Source organism: Morone saxatilis, unplaced genomic scaffold (genome assembly GCF_004916995.1).
Source record: "Morone saxatilis isolate NCDOM2014 unplaced genomic scaffold, NCSU_SB_2.0 Contig19, whole genome shotgun sequence".
Classification (NCBI taxonomy): Eukaryota; Metazoa; Chordata; class Actinopteri; family Moronidae; genus Morone; species Morone saxatilis.
The window spans coordinates 12,405,420-12,421,883 of record NW_023339751.1 but is presented as its reverse complement, the minus strand read 5'-3'; the positions used below and the strand labels follow the sequence as shown (position 1 = coordinate 12,421,883).

Genomic DNA, 16,464 nt, shown 5'->3' with positions numbered 1-16,464 from the left:
AGCTTCTTTCTCATCTTTTGGCATTTGTCACTGCCCCAGCTTCTTGTCTTATTTCTGCGCTGTCACTCGCAGCTTCTTTCTCATCTTCTGCCTTTTGTCACTGCAGCCTTCTTTCTCATCTTTCTGCCTTTGTCACTGCCAGCTTCTTTCTCATTCTTCTGCCTTTGGTCACTGCAAGCTTCATTTCTCATCTTCTGCCTTTGTCACTGCAGCTTCTTCTCATCTTTTGCATTTGCTCACTTGCCAGGCTTCTTTCTCATCTTCTGCCTTTGTCACTGCAGCTTCTTTCTCAACTTCTGCGTTTTCAGCTACTTTTTGAAGTTGCTCATTTTCTTCCTCATCAAGGCTCTCACTTTGATCAACTTTGTCCCCTTCATTGTCACCTGCGTCAGTCTCCTCTGACTCTTCTTTACTTTTCTGACCCTTTTCACCATCATCCACTTCACCAGGACTCACATCATCGCCTCCATTCACGGAATGTCCTACGGATGCTACTTGATTCTGCTCACTATCAGACATCTGCTCACCGTCTTCCTCTCTGACGTCTTTATTATCCTTCTCTTCCTCACTGCTCCCTCCATCTCTTTTGGTACACTCCTGCTCATCTTTTCCCACCTCTGTCTCCTCTGATCCTGTCTCCTCAAACTCTGACATCTCAATTTCCCTGGTGGTCTCTGTTATGATCTCCTCCACAAACTTGTAGTGGGGCTCGACTCGTCTGTGCGGTCCTCCCGGGCGGCTGAGGCAGGGAAGAGTGTAAACGGGGGACTGGTGGTAGATGTATGGCAAGGAGATGTGGGTGTCTGACATCGTGGAGAGTCGAGCCTCCTCACCGCAGAGAAGTTTCCTGCAAGACAGGGGACACAGATTTCATCTGCAGTGATATATGTACAGATTTGTTGTAATTCTCATTTATGAGAAAGACTTGAGGGAAAAAAAACTACTATTAAAAGGGTATTGTAATATGAATTCAATTTAGAATGTCTCTAAATCCAGTTTTGTATTATTTAATTACCTGCCTTGTTTCTGTGATTCCCATGGTGCAACATTGTGATTGTTCGCATTAGACACCATATTTTAACTGTATTCTACTCAAATGCAGCATTCATGATAGATGACGAAAGCTGAAGTGAAACATAAACTGAGATTTTTAACAATCTTTTCACCCCAAAAATGCTTTCTTTGGTGATAATCTCGAGGACTAGGACTGTCACTCCAGGTGGATTCGGCCCACCTTACCTGTAAGACATTATCTCCACATCCAAAGCCATCTTCACATTTAACAGGTCCTGGTATTCCCGCAGGTAACCAGACATGTCAAATTTGCAGTTTATGAGCTCATTTTCAAGTTCTTTGATCGTGTTCTGGAGCAACAGAGGAGAGAACACGTGTTACAGGACGCAATATGCATGTGAACACAGAACTTGGCTTTATTAAAAAAAAAAAGTCTTACCTGGTAATGAATCATTTCTTCCTTGTGGCGATCCTCGACGTCATGGAGTTGCCTCTCCAGCGCTTCCCTGGTGCCTTTAGCGCAGTCCAGTTCGATGTTCTTGGCCTGCAGGCGCCTCCTGTACTCCTGGATCTCCTGCTGGGTCGCTTTTAACGCCTCCCTCTTGCTCTCAGCTGCCTCGGTTAATCTTGCGAACTGAGATCGGAAAGTTGCTCCCACCTGCTCGAACTCGGACACGGTATGACCTTCCAGTTGCGCCCTGATGTCCCGAAGTGCCGCAGTGACGCCAGGGTTGCCAAATTCATGCGCCTTGGCGTTCACCTGCGCATGCTGGATTTGTTCACACATCTCCGACACCTCGGCCTCATGGTTCTTCTTCAGGAAGTGGATTTCGTCCACGAGAGCCTGTGCTTTCTTGTCCAGCCGCAGTTTAGCCTGGTACGCGTCACTGATGTCCCTCTTGAGGACCACAATGTTGTTTTCGGCGTCAGATCGGCTGCGCGACTCCTGTTCATGTTTTCCTCTCAAATCGGACAGCTCGTCCTCTAAATTCTGATGCTCAATTTCAATCTGATGCTTCTGATGAGTGATATCCTGAACCAGCTGTCTCAGTTTGCCGAGCTCGGGCCCGTACTCCTCCTCCAAAGAAGATGCGGGTTTCGCTTTCCCCCGGATCTCCTCGATCTCTCTCTCTAGCATACGATTCTGGTACTCCAGATGGTGCACCTTCTCTATGAATCCTGCGAGACGGTCGTTCAGGCCGTGCATCAGTTCCTTCTCATTAAACTTTCCGGATAACGGCTCGGTCACGTTCATGCCCGTGGACGTCCCTCGAATATCTAATGTTGAACGCTTCGGTTTGTGTTGTAGATAGTCATCTGGAGCGATTCTGCGCGGAAAGCCGAATCGGTTATCCATGCTGTGAGTCGTGCTGTCGCGGTGAATGTACGGTGCAGAGTCGCTCCATGCGGACTTTTATAAGCGTCAACATCTGCTCGGTATGCAGAACGGAGCTGTCCGCGGTGCTGAAAAGGTGTAGCATCAGCTGATGCTTGAATGAGAGCAGCTTACACTACAGTTTGTCGCAGGCAGCAGTGGAACTGGCAGTATATGGCAGCCCCCACACTATTCTTCTTATTTTTGTTATTATTATTGATATTATACCAGGCCACGGTTACTGAATTTAGCAGATGACCTTACAGACCCTTCTTACTAACTAGTTCGGCAGATCTCAACTCACACCTTTTTATACTGACAATACATAGCCTGAAATTATGTAATTATGCCAGTTTTATGCACTCAAGTACTGTAGTACTGCAGAATTTTGAGGTACTTGTGCTTAGTGTTACTACTGTACTTTTGTACTCCACTACATTTATTTTTACATCTACTTGAAGTACACTTTGCAGATAATAATTAAGTAGCATTTAGGTTGCAAGACTTGTACTACTTGTAATAGACTATTTCTACACTAGTATTTTTTACTTTTTACTTTGGCTTAAGGATCTGAATACTGCGCTGTACACCGAAGCAATATGACAGATTTTCAACCTGCTTGGGGGTTTTTACTTGTAAAAAAGTATTTTCTCCATTGCAGTATTTCCCCCCTTTCACTCAATTATAGGATGTGAGTAGTTCTTCCACCATTGGTTCATGTTTTTTTTCATCCCATAAAAGTAAACATAAACTGTTGTAAGGCATTAAGTATGAGTGTTGCTTGAGCGTTCACTGTCTGAACTCTTCTGTGTTAATCTCATTACACGTTTTTTGAAAGCATAAAAGTTTTTACTTTGTCCTGCTGCCATTTCGCTGGTAAATCATATAAACATTTATTTTGAAGGGGGCTGTACTTTTCCACATATCTATACTGATTTGCTGTAACACCTCAGGCCGGTGTAGAGTTGATTAATGCCCTTTTTGGATGTGCTCTGCTACCAACTTTAACAGTTTTTAAAGGAAAGGAGTCCTGCTTGCCAAGAACACTTGGCATTTGAGCTGTTGTGGAGTTAAAGTGGAATGTTTTACCCTTTCAAAATATAATAGAAAACTTAAACGTATTTAAAAACCACCAGATCACAACAATTTAAATTTAGTGGTGATAACACACACAAATAAAGGCTGCTGTGTTCATCACACTATAAAGAGCTTAACTGTGGCTTCTTTTAATGTTTTTAGTTTCCCTTGGCTCTTATTTCACTTTCATCTTTTTGTATTTTGATGTGTGAGCTATTGTGGCCACAGTGTAATGTTGCTACAAATAGAGCGGATCGTATCAGCCTGTAAACAAAATCATATGTCTTATATTCTGTTCCAAAAAAAGCAAATCACTGTTGAAACCATATATATTTGTTTGTTAGCACTTCTATGATCACTGTCCTTGTAAAGACAAAGTTGTAAACGTAGAGAGATAGTTGAAAAAGTTTATTGCAATGATTGTTGTAGCTGATGAAAAAGTACAAACATACTCCACAATTCCAAGTTTACATTTAATATCAAAACTAAAGCACCATTAAGACAAACAGATTTTAGCGTTTGATTGCAATGGTCAGCCCATCTCCCACAATGAGCATGCTCAGATCAATCCTTTGGTCCTTGTGTAGCTTCTTATTGAGAGCATCCAGACCCTGCGATGTGAGGTCACTGGGATCAGGATTCACGACCTTTCCGCTCCACAGCACCTTCAAGTACAGTAACAACAGAGCCGTTTCATTATGTTCAGGCAAAACATGCTGTACGTCCTCTCAATATGTTCTCTGACAGATGCTAAACCTGCTTGTGTAAGTACTTACGTTGTCAATTGCAATGATGCCCCCTCTTCGTATGAGCTCAAGGGACTTCTCATAGTATCTGTCATAGTTAAATTTATCAGCATCGATGAACACAAAGTCATATGTTCCAGCTTCCCCGGCTGCTATCAGTGCATCTGATGAAACAGAAGTGAAAATTAAAATGGCAAAATGGCTGTCCATTTTATTTTTTATTTTGACTAAAATGAAAAGCACTTACCCAGTGTCTTCATGGCTATGTCATGCCGTACATCTATCTTATCTTCAACTCTAGCCTGTAGAAAAGGTTAAATTGTATGAAAAAAAAAAAGAGTGCAGGGATTTTTGGTGGATTTTTTTTCTTAAAGAGAGTGTTAGGGAAGGCTAAAACGGGGATTGATCATCCTGCTTGGCTTCGCATCTTTACGTGACACACTTTCCTGAGCAGACACCTTTTTGTTCTCCAGCCGGCAGCATTTTGTGAAGACATACTGACAGAAGGTAGATGTACAGTATGCTGTCTGCTGCACAATCTCGCTCTGACAGAAGCAACAATCAATCTCACTTAACTTGAAAAAGGCCACATTGAAATGTTGCACAAGTGCCAGGTTGTGTAATCCTGTACTATAATAGAGTTATAGTAGGTTTCAAGAATTATCTTTTACAGTATCTTCTTTTATCTGTATATGTCCTTATTCACACAGTGGATGTGAGTCATGGTGTTAAGAAAGAAATGTTCTCACCTCTTTAAAAAATGGTTTGGCAATGTTCACATAGGTGTCTTCTATTTCACAAGCCACCACCTTTCCATTCTCTGGCATGGCCAGAGCCATGCTCAGTGTATTGTATCCCGTGTACATCCCTGCAGAATGAATACATAAATGGAATCACTACAGAATTAGATTTTTGTCCTTTCAAGGTGATTAAAAGATATGAGTGTCTGGGAGCAAATAAAAAAGGCAGTATATGGATCCCACAACTAAGTCCCACAACTAAATACAATAAATTTTGAAATTTGAATCCCGCTAAATTTAAAGCAATGAAACACTGTCTATTTCAATTTATTATAAGTTATTTGAATTCCCCGCTTCAAAATTTTAAGAACAGATGTCAACAGATTTTGAAATAATAATTATCCAGTTGTGGTTTGATTTCATAATTAATTATTTGGGTAAATTCCAATTATTATATGCTTTTTTTGCTTCCATAGTCTTCAATTTGATCTCACATAATCTCACCAATTTCAATAGCTTTAGTTGCATTTATCAGCCTAATGAGATTTGCCATAAACTGGGCTTGTTCACTGGCAACCATCATGATACTCCATTGGTCTTCAAGGGTTCTCTGAAATGGAAACATAAAATAATGAAATATTTTGATATCATTATATTGTGGATACACAACATTTGTCTGGCACTTCTCATTAGACTGCATTTAGCTGTGTGGTGTCCTGTCAGTGTGCTGCCCTCTAGTGGTCAAAAACTATACTGCTTAGATCCTATAATTATATGTACCTGTGATAATGTATGTCTAGTTATGTATGTGTTTATTGTAGTTGCATAAAAATTAAAGATAACATAACTTAAATGTGACACAAAACAACACCAAAACACAAACTAAAATGAAATTCTCAGCATGTGTGTGTCTTCAGCTGCTTTTTAAAAGTTTCCGGAGTGTTCGCTGCTGTTAAATCCAGTGGCAGTGAGGTCCAAACTTTAGAAGTCACAACATCAAAGACACAATCCTCTTTAGTTTTCAGCCTGGAGCACCAAATGACCACCCAGCCTTCATCTGACCTAAATAACCTGCTGCTGGCTTCAGCTAGATATGTTGGCAGCTGTCTGCCCATGCTAAGCTAAAGGTGATCAAAAGAATGTCACAGGGAACAAATTTAAAAATATCAACTCGGGGGCAACATCTCCATATCAGAATAAGACAGTGTGGTGTATGAGGGCTTGCTGGTTCTCTCACCAGTCTGAGCTTAGTGAGGACTGGGTGCTCCCTCAGTGAGTTGTTAACGACATACTGCAGCACAGGATCGTCTTTCCCTCCGCTGTGGCTCTTCCCAATAAAGGCTGACTTCCCCACACCTGGCCAACGAGAAATAGAACAACAGCTACTATTACCACCGATTCAAGACATGCCTGTCACCTGTCACATTATACACAAAACCGCCATTACGTACCTGTTAGTACAACAGCAAGTCCAACACAAAAAAGCAGTTTAATATCTGTCATTGTGTTCTGGGTTCTGGGCTTTGTTGAAGAGATGTTGAGCAGCTTTAGTTTCAATCCACTGAATCTCTCTGTGTCAGTCCTCTTTGTACAGTGCCATCTGTGTTTGCTTTCCTTGACCTTTGAGAGGGAGGCTCAACTTATTGATTTTGAAGTATATTGCAAAAGTAGGGACATTTTTGTAGGACAGACAATATTAGGACAGTTAGGTCTTTGTGTTTTTTTTTTTTTTAATGATATGATTAAATCACTGGAAATCCCAGTAGAGTCCCGAGACAAAGGTCCCAACACTGACCCAATTATTTTTAGATTAGGTTTGTTCTTTTTCTTTGCTGAAGATGTAAATCTCAAAATACTACAGATCACCTCTCTCAGTTATTTTGCAATCCAAACAAGCACTTTGAACAGTTTTATCTGTGTTTGTTGTTCTTCCTGTCTTCTTGAATGTACACTATTATACAGTACTGTATATCACGGAAATTCATGATCAATCATGTGGATGTTTGTGTATTTCACAAGACAATGCCTTTCTCACTGTGTAAAATCCTGCATGACGAGAAAAAAAAACACTGAATTTGATAAGAGGTAAAAATAGCACAACTTTAGTTTTAAATTTATTTCCTCTGAAGGAAGCGAGACTACAACTCTTTTTCTGTGTTCATAAAAGCTTTAAAAAGTATCCAAAAAAAGTGTCCAAACATTGGTTGGACAGTTGGGTGTCAGAGTGAAAAGTTCAGTATGAATGTGTTTGGGCCTTATGCCTTATTTATTTTCACTTTACAGCAGCATTGTTGCCATACAAGTCTGCCTCCTAGTGGTACAAGGGCAAAAGAGGGTTTGCTTATCATTTTATTTAATTATTTTGTGGTGCAGTTCTGTGAGTTTTTCTTCGATTAGAGTGAATTAGATGTGCTTGCACAAAGACTTGCATACTCTGAAAGGTCTATGGAGTTTTAAAGCAATAATTTACATCAGTAAATAAGTTTAAGCCAATTTAAGAACTTCTTGTGCTCCCAGAGATTACAGTTATTCTTATGAGCATACAAAAAGAGAGCCCCTGAAAACTTTCATCTTGCTCAGATGTAAAATCCAGCATTTTACTTTGTGATACTTTATACGTCTACTGCATTACGTTTATTTGAAAGCTTTACTAACTAGTTACTTTGCAGATTTAGATTATTAATATTAAGTATAAACCAACTAATACATTATGATATATATTATTAAGCTACCCATCAGTATACATAAGGTAATTAATATTACCCCCACCTTTACCAGCTGCAACATTAAAGTAATCAATAATTATATTACAATAATATAATATACATGATTCTAAAATTGGCTATACTGCACAATGAGTACACTGTAAATCTTAACAGCATATCTTAATAAAATAAGTAAGTTATCATAACTTATTCCTCCAAAACATTTGAGTCACTCAAATAATACATTTTCTTTAGCACTTAAATTTGTTCAGTATTTTAAGTATTGGTGATATAATTCCAGAAATGCTGAAATATACTTACTTGTTTTAAGCACAGTTACAACTTAATTTACCTTACCTTGTTGGAGTTAATACATTTAAACTGTTTAAGGCAATCTCTTTCACTTTGAGTTGAACTAACTCATCAGGTTTTACAATGTACTTTTACTTTTGGTACTTAAAGTATATTTTGATTGTAATATTTTGTACTAAATAAGATAGAAGAAGATAGAAAACAGCAGATAAGAAAAAACAAATTACACAAAACACAATAAAATAGAACAATACAAGATATAATGAAAAATTGTATGTAAACGATATACAGCTTTTATACAGATGCGATTGAAATAGAATATTGCACAGGTTACAGCAGGAGGTAGTGGCATGGAGTAAAAATAAATAATTACACCAGACAGAAAATGTATATACACAGTAGTAATTTAGCAAGTGTGTGTAAGGTAAGTGGGTGTTTGAATGCAGGACTTTCACTTGTAAGAATGTGTTTTGCACTGTATTAAAAGGTCCAGTGCTTCTATGATCATAAATGGAATATAATATAGATAGGTATGTTTGCATTAGTAAATAACCACCTGGAAATAAGATTTGTAATGTTTTTGTTATCTTTGAATTAGTTTTTTTTATCTGCAGACGCCACAGGATGCCTTCCGTGGGGGCCGCCATATTTCTACAATAGCCCAGAACGGACAAACCAAACAGCTATGGTTAGCAAACTTCAGATAGACATTGCTGTGTAAATGACATTAGTTCCTCACTGTGCTGACTTCATAAATCTTCTCTGCTTGTGCTATTGTTAGACCATTTATGCCGTAAGTGTGGTAACAGCTATGCTCTCATACACACCCTGTATGAATTTGGACACAGATGCCATGAAAAGGTCAACATGTGCACTTTTTCTTGTCAAATTTCCAGCAACAGTAACAAAGACTAAAGGAAATCAAGAAGCCAGAGAAATAAGTTAAGTGGTGATAGCGACATTAGAGCAGGGCCCAGCAACTTGTATATACAAGTATATGAGTGTGGCATTAAGATAGACATTAAAGTGTCCAAACCTATTTCTTAAGATATCCAGGAAAACCTGTTTTTCAGGTGCTATATACAGGAACTATGTATCCAGTTCCTTTTTTCAAAAGTGATTTAACATTTAACACATTCTTTGAGCTTATCAGTAAAGGAGGCAAAGTTTAATGAGCTGTGTTTTGTAGAGTGAGAGTGAGTGTTTTTATGAGCCACACTTTAGATCATCTCATCTCACAACTTCAAAATGGGAACAGGCAAAACGGTAGCCAGGAATGTTCAAAAAGGAATTTTGGGGATGTGAGTGGGATACACAGTCTCTCCAAGGACACAGAGCTTCCTCTGTCTATTCCCTAATTAAGAATGCACAGATACAAACAAAAACACACAGCCGACAAGAACACATCAATTAAATGAGCCATGACATGAACTGTCTCTAAAAAAAATGTTTGAGCTATGACGAGGAAAGGAAGGGGACGTCTCAAAGTGTGTGCACAGTTCTGTTAAGGTCCTCTTGGTGAAAATGAGATGCTGTGTTTTTCCACCATCCTCTCTCTCTCTTTCTCCCTCTCTCCCTCTCTCTCTCTCTCTCTCTTTCTCTCCAGCTGCTTCAGGCCTCTGCTTATGTGACGCTAATTGTTTCTGCTACTTGTGCCAAGTACCTACTCTTCCCCAGCACATTCTACAGACAGGCCCTGGTCCCTCAGCTGCTTTTTGTGTCTGTTTAAGGAATGAAAAAATGTGTGCTGCCATCTGCAGCGAGCACACCACTGTTCCTCCTCCCGGCCGTGACTGTCAGAGTGCCACAATGATACACATTCACACATACTCTCTCAGAGGTAGAAAAAACGATGTGGTGGAGAAACAAGAAAACAAAACTGACACATACAACTGCTAATATGAAACGAAATAATTCAAGAGGTTCCTGTTTTGATGCATTTAGCGTGTGGGAGGGAAGACACTGCACATCTGAAAAAGGCTTTTAAATTTTGCAAACCATGCAGAGAAGAAATGTAGGTATGTTGTAGATTTAAAACCAGGACCGTCTAAATTTGATTTTCAGGCATTAAACTAGAAAAACAAAACTGCTGGTATAAGTCCACCAAAAAAAAATTTACTTTTAGTTTTCAGGCCTTTCTCATTCATTTCAGCTGCATTTCCCCTTTATTGTGTTGTCTAGTACCTAAATGTGAACAGCAAGTGGCAGTGTTGTTTAGCTAATCCACAGTCTCTTCCATGCAAACACAGGCTCATGGCACAAAGAGAGCCAGGCCCTTACTCCCCTGTCTGGGAACTAATATCACTTTCCTCTTGTTGAATTGACCTGTGACACCATCACAGAGTACACAGGATGGCACATATTGACATTCTTGTAATGCCACACGGCTGTTACATCATCTGTGTTTTTATCACAGGCAGACTGCTTTGCGATGCATTCTAATAACAGCAGTCAGTTTGGCACCGTCTCAGCAGGCGGATAAGCACGCATGAATATTAAGTGATGCTAATCACAATGGAGAGACCAACGTCAAAACGACTGACAGACATTTCTCGGCATTCAATTGACATCCTCAGATTTGTCCTCCGTTTGACAGCAGCGTCTCCCGACATGACAAGTCTGTTTAAAGCTTCCGGAAGAGGCTCGCACACATGCACATGCACCAGCACACACGATTAGAGATGCACTGACACTGATTTTACTCAAACTGGGCCACTTGTGCTGCTGTGCAAGACCCAAACGAGTGTTTCTCAACACACAAAGAGCATCAGTTTATGTAGGCCACTTGGAGAGTTGCAGAATGTAGATGAGGCTATAACAAAAATATTCTGCAAAGAAACTGCTTTTCAATCATGGAAATCTGGATTTATCGCTTATGTATTAAACTACAGTGTATTACGGAGCGTGAATGTCGAGGATAAGCCATTCAATTCATTATCATCCTCTCTTTGTGTATTCAAGCCGTACAGAACAAAACAGAGGATCTGCTTCAGAGAAAAAAAACTGAAATGAATGGCAGGTGTGGTTGTTTGACTTTCAAATCACCTAGGCATCTATACTATTAACCTGGCGCGTAAATAAATACAGAATTCAATTTCCATGGAGTCACGCAATAAGTTGACAGTCCTCAAAAAGATCAAACAGGCTGCTTCAGGGCACGTGAGCCACAGTGAAAAGTATATGAAAGGTGTTGACACCTTGAGCAAGCCACAAAAAGAGACAAATGTCATATCCTCAGAAACAATTACTGGGTGAACCACTGGTTTTTAAGCCAGCAGGTCTCCTAGCTATATCATTCTATATACAGCAGAGCTGCTCCCACAACACCTCACAGTGGTTGTCAGTCAGTGCCAGAGCAAAGATACACTGTCTTTGTAGCTGTACGGAATACTTATATTTTAACTGCCCCATTCCCTTTTACACAATGTGCTTCCTGTAGTGTTATGAGTGCAGAAAGTCACATTTTTTATTTGCTCATCTCGACAATGATAAACTCTAATCTTTTGCCCAGTTCCTGTCCAGAGTCACTATATCCTCCCTTCCTATTAGTCTCACTCTCATCTGACTGCTGTGTCCCATTGTGACCGCACTTGAGGCGCTAATGATAATGTTATAACCCAGACCAATTTGCCACGGCAATCAGACTCACTTAATTGAGTTGATTATGAGCCCTCTGTCTGAGATGACCCCTCCGGACTCAGAAAAAAAAAAGGGAACGGGGAGAGATGGAGAGTGTGGATGCAGGGATGAATTTCTTCAGGCATTCCATCACTGTGCAGGATTCACATGGGATATGACTGTTTGGAGGCATGAGCAGAGGCATGTGTGTGTGTGTGTGTGTGTGTGTGAGAGACAATTCTTCTTGTGTGGGTGTTGGGAGATGGCGTGTTGGGAGAGCAGACCTTCGGGGAGGTGTAAAGGAAGAGAGTGGTTGGAGGAAGGGGAGAGCCTGGAGGGGGGTCGGGCTCGGGGTTCGAAATCACAACACACCCTCTGTAATAGACCCAGACACACACCACATCTGAAGTTAATCCAATCAAGACAAGACACACAAACATAAGGTCAAGAGCAGCTTGTATTAGCATGATGATGTCAGGGAGAAGTGGTGTAGTTAATTGACTTTCAGCATGTTTAAGAGACTAAAGCCACAATTCTGAGGAACTAGGATCCATTGGTGCAACTGCATTTCCACCACAGGGACTGGGGTCTAAATTAAGTTCTGGGGACAGTGTTTTACACCACCAAAATCCCCTGCTTAGGTGTAAGTACTTTACAAAAGTACAAGAACTTTGGGGTTGGAGCAAACATTTCTGACTGGTCGAGTACTTGCAGAATTTTATTATTATTATTTTTAAAGTTCTGCCACCACAAACCAGTTTGTTCTTTGCTCACTGTGCTTCGACACATGGAGTTACAGAAGAAAGCATACAACATATGGACCAATGAAAAAGTTGTATAGTTGTTTTTGTATAGTCACATGCAAATGACATTTAACCTTTGTTCCTGTGACTAAAAGTTCTCGGTACTTTGTTTGGGAACACGGCTTAAGTGAAACAGAGACTTGAAGGAAAGTAGAGGGTTTGTAGCAGATCCAGTGAAGCAGATGTAAAATGAAGCCCAGATGAGTCAGTATTTTAGCAGCAGGTTGAAATCAATATTTCAGTGTAACTAAACCGTTTTATTTTATTTTGATGGTTATTTAGAGATTTAAACTTTTGCCTTTTGTCAAATTTTATTTTATTTTGGTAAAGTTTTTATATAGCTGGTTACATTTACACAAAATCTAACATTTGAGAAGTTTGGCTCCTTTTGTCAAAATAAAAATAGGGGTTTTGCAGAAAAATAGGTTTATATTCCTCAAAGTATATATCATTGAATATAATTTTTGAGGTGTAAAGACAAAAACTATGTAGATGTAACTATTATATATCTGAAAGAAATAATCAAACATTAGAAAAAAGTAAAACAATTACAAATAATTTTGTGCAGGAGAGTTTTGTTTTTTCTTGTTTTTCTAGCTTGTGTTGGGTATGCTCTCAGAATTTGGGAACCACTGATTTAGAGAAATTGCAGTTTAGAGAGACAAGGTATTTGTATTTGTACTTTGTATGTCTTTGCATGAGTAAACATTAACATAATAATTCAGCTTATAACGGAGAGTTGCAATTATCCACCCAGTGTCATTTTGCTGAGGATGCTTCGGTTCATTCAGTTCTGCGTAATCCCATAATACATACAGTTTTGGTGCCAAAACCAAAAGTACATAAACAGAGTTACGCATCTAAATGTGGAAACTTTTGTGTAGAGTATAACAATAGGGGACAACCATGGCCGGGCTGCGCTAAGAATTGTTTCATTTACAGTAAAACAGGACACACTAATAAGGGACACAGAGCGCAGTGCCGTAATATCTTGGGATGGAAAGCAAATGTGCTTTTGAGAGCCAAGTATACTGGTTCCTTTCATAGGCGACTTGGTTCCACCCATGATCGAATGCAACATTCTAAAAGGACTATTTACTCTTTTCATTTCCTCTTGTGTATTACAGACGAAGGAGCGTGTGGCTTGCTGTATGAAAACAGGGCCTGGCCTAATGTTGCATGAAGACCATGGTGAATTCATATTGATGGGAAAGCAGCCTCTGAAGCCCAGCAGCCATGATTTTTTCATAAGCCACCGGGAACAAGAAGTCAGTCAGCTGACAGGTGCTAACGCCGCCAATTGTGCCGTGGATAAGAGATGGGACATGGAGAAAAGAGGGAGAGAGAGAGAGAGAAAGGAAAGGCAACAACTGGCTCCTCTTTTCTAAGCACTTCTGTGTGCAGAATGTGTACGTGCTGCGTTGTGTGTGCTCCCTGCACCCTGTTCCCTTCTATAGCTGGAGAGGATTTTACGGAGGAGACTGTGTAAACACCAGAATGCATGTCAAATATGATGAGTCTTGATAGCTGTAAAACATACCCAAGGACTGCTCCTCACTTATTATCTACAACCAGAGCCCTGGAGCTATGTCTGCATCCTTCTGCCTTCCCTCCACGCATGTCGCGCCACAAGTCCCTCTCTGGAAAGCATTGATTATTTTGGCATGAGCCAGGGAGAAAGAGAGGTGTGATTTCTTTTGTGTTTCCTCAAGAAAAAAAAAATCAGCAAAAATAAATATTTTTGTGAGCATGGTGCAGCCACAAGAAAAATATGAGCACATTGGGGAAGAAATAAAGATGATGGATTTGCTAGCTGACGTATGCCTGTGTGCCTTGTGAAAGTAGTGTATGTGTGTGTTTGGGCTCTGCAGAGTTTTTGGCTGCTACAATTGGTGCATTGTGTTTGTTCATGTCCATGACGTTTTCTGAACTGTACATCTATAATAGTATTATCTACATGTAATTGTGCGCCTCTGTTTGCTATGTCTCTGAGTGTGTGGCGTGTATGTAAAAGAAGCAGGGAGAGCGCATGCAGGAGAGAGCGACCGAACCTGCAGGCAGTGTGAGGCTCCAGGGAACCACTTGAGATTGCAGGCAGTGGGACTGATAAAGCAGCTAGCCATTCATCAGGCCAAATGAAGGCAGTAAAGTTGACTGGAGGAACCCAGGCATCGCCCCAGGATGGCAGTCGGTGTCTCGGTGGGGACCTGTGACTAACACATGTGAGCAGGCATGCATGCATGTACATACACACACAAATAGCTGAAGAATGGGGAAAGAAATCAGGATGAATGGACTGGGAAGAGGTGTAAGATTCAGGACTTGGGCCTCTGGAGAGGTGGGGAATAGAAGTATAACGGACCTCCAGGAGCAGAGGCCCCATCTCCTCAGAGCTACACCCAGCGACTATGGCTCCTGTCTGGGGCACACGTGGCCCACTCCACTCAGAAAACATCCATCACACAGATATTACTGTAATCCAGAGGTGATACATTAGCTTGGGTGCCAGGGGGACAGTGTGTGCCGGTGATGGAGCTCCCTGCTGTTGTCACAGGGGCCTTTCAGGGAGAGAACTGCTGCTACTGCTCAACACGACCAGTGCTTTTCTGCTTTATGTCACTGTTTGAATTTATTCCATAGTAATGCTCTTTGTATTTTATTCTTAATCACACTACCCAGAGGATGGAGACATATTTCCACCAAAGAAAGTGCTACAAAGTTGCACACTTATGAAAGCAATACATTACTTAAGCACTTAGGCCAGCCAAGGAGGAGAGATGAAGCTACTTTAGAGTGTTGCTGGTGTGTTTATAAGACTATATTAGTGTCTCACTGGTGCTTTGATAGAGCTTGTACCATCAATTTGCACAAAGACTCTATCTTTGCTTACATAAATCCCACCTCGGGGTTATTATGAATCTGATTTATTTGCTCCGCTTATGTTTATTATTGTGTTTTATGGTTTATATTCTGTGTTAAACGCCATCAATAGGACTGCAGAGCATGTGTGCCTCATCCTGCAAGGGATGAAAATGGTTTATGGAGCTGTGAGTGCCAATAAACAGGCAGCCACAGCCTTTTGGATGTACATCTTTAATGTTTTATGCATGATGAACTCAATAGTTTAGTGCAGGTTCAAGGCCAAATGGTAACCGCTGACAGGACTTCCCGAAGGCAGCTACACACTACAGGCACAGGACGGAGATTGAGCTGTGCGCTTGAGTAGGGATTCTGTCATATTTTGTTGTTTTGTCTGTAAATGTAGCTGCCAAATGGACAGAGTGAAGCAAAACCACAAGCCAACAGAACGTAAATGCTTGGCAGGAGAGGCCAACGCCACATCCTCCGTCTTCTGTGTCCAGTTATGATCTGGTCATCTGGACACAGTCATCCTGATGTTGTCTGAGGTGTGGTGTGGGAACTGTAGGCCATATAAGTGATCTGTTTTGAACAAGATGGAAAGCAGACAGTCCACCAAGGACAACAGGACAGATGTTTTCACCAAAGCAGCGTATGGTGACATGATCTCTTCAAAATGTCCTGTAGCAGGTGATATTAAGAAAATAAAGGCAACCAGTGTGGGTCTTTCTTTTTACAGATCACTGCTCAATCAATCATGATATCGACCATTAGAAATATACGACTGTTCTGCTCTCTATTGAAAGGTTTCCCCTGCTGAAGTGCTGTGGATGCATGACTAACCGGCCAAAGATGTACTATAATGATTTGTCACTTGGAGCTGCTAAAATTGACCAAAGGAAAGCAAACAAAGCAGATCATTACAACTATTGTTTGCACTGGGAACAGTCGTGTTTTATGTATATATGTATGTATATGTTTATATTTTCTTTTTTTATATATATATTTTCTTTCCTTTTTTGAGTGTTGTAATGGAAGCACCCTAATACTAATATCTACTTTTGTTTTGTCCGTTCAGGGCTACTGTAGAAATTTGTGATTCAACATGCCACGGGGGCTGTAGATAAAAATGGCTCATTCTAAGGTAACAAAAACACAATAGTTCTTATTTTCAGGTGATTATGCAGTAATTTAAACATACCTATGAATATTATA

The 16,464-nt window shown here is 40.4% G+C and overlaps 2 protein-coding genes across 2 annotated transcripts in view; both read right to left on the bottom strand.

Annotated features, from left to right (window-relative positions):
• LOC118329566 (neurofilament light polypeptide) overlaps window positions 1-2,466 on the bottom strand; it is a 3,672-nt gene extending 1,206 nt beyond the window's left edge. Inside the window, exons 1-3 of the mRNA XM_035663788.1 lie at window positions 1,454-2,466; window positions 1,240-1,364; window positions 268-847 (exon numbers count right to left, since the gene is read on the bottom strand). Of these exons, the coding sequence (XP_035519681.1) occupies window positions 268-847; window positions 1,240-1,364; window positions 1,454-2,371 (1,623 nt within the window). The 5' untranslated portion in view covers window positions 2,372-2,466. The remainder of the gene's footprint in view (window positions 1-267; window positions 848-1,239; window positions 1,365-1,453) is intronic.
• Window positions 2,467-3,868: 1,402 nt separating this feature from the next.
• On the bottom strand, window positions 3,869-6,497 carry comtd1 (catechol-O-methyltransferase domain containing 1). The gene is made up of 7 exons (XM_035663903.1): window positions 6,404-6,497; window positions 6,190-6,308; window positions 5,457-5,562; window positions 4,962-5,080; window positions 4,460-4,514; window positions 4,243-4,376; window positions 3,869-4,131 (listed from the first exon to the last, which is right to left on the bottom strand). Exons 1-7 carry the CDS (start codon window positions 6,453-6,455, stop codon window positions 3,979-3,981), a joined length of 738 nt encoding a protein of 245 aa, XP_035519796.1. The 5' UTR covers window positions 6,456-6,497; the 3' UTR covers window positions 3,869-3,978.
• Window positions 6,498-16,464: the final 9,967 nt, after the last annotated feature.

Excerpts from the sequence above, each read along its gene's own strand:
- comtd1 (XM_035663903.1), bottom strand. The coding sequence starts at position 6,455 with ATGACAGATATTAAACTGCTTTTTTGTGTTGGACTTGCTGTTGTACTA. Across the intron at positions 6,309-6,403 it reads ACTTGCTGTTGTACTAACAG|GTGTGGGGAAGTCAGCCTTT; the intron begins GTACGTAATGGC and ends CTCGTTGGCCAG. Across the intron at positions 4,377-4,459 it reads CATAGCCATGAAGACACTGG|ATGCACTGATAGCAGCCGGG; the intron begins GTAAGTGCTTTT and ends CTGTTTCATCAG.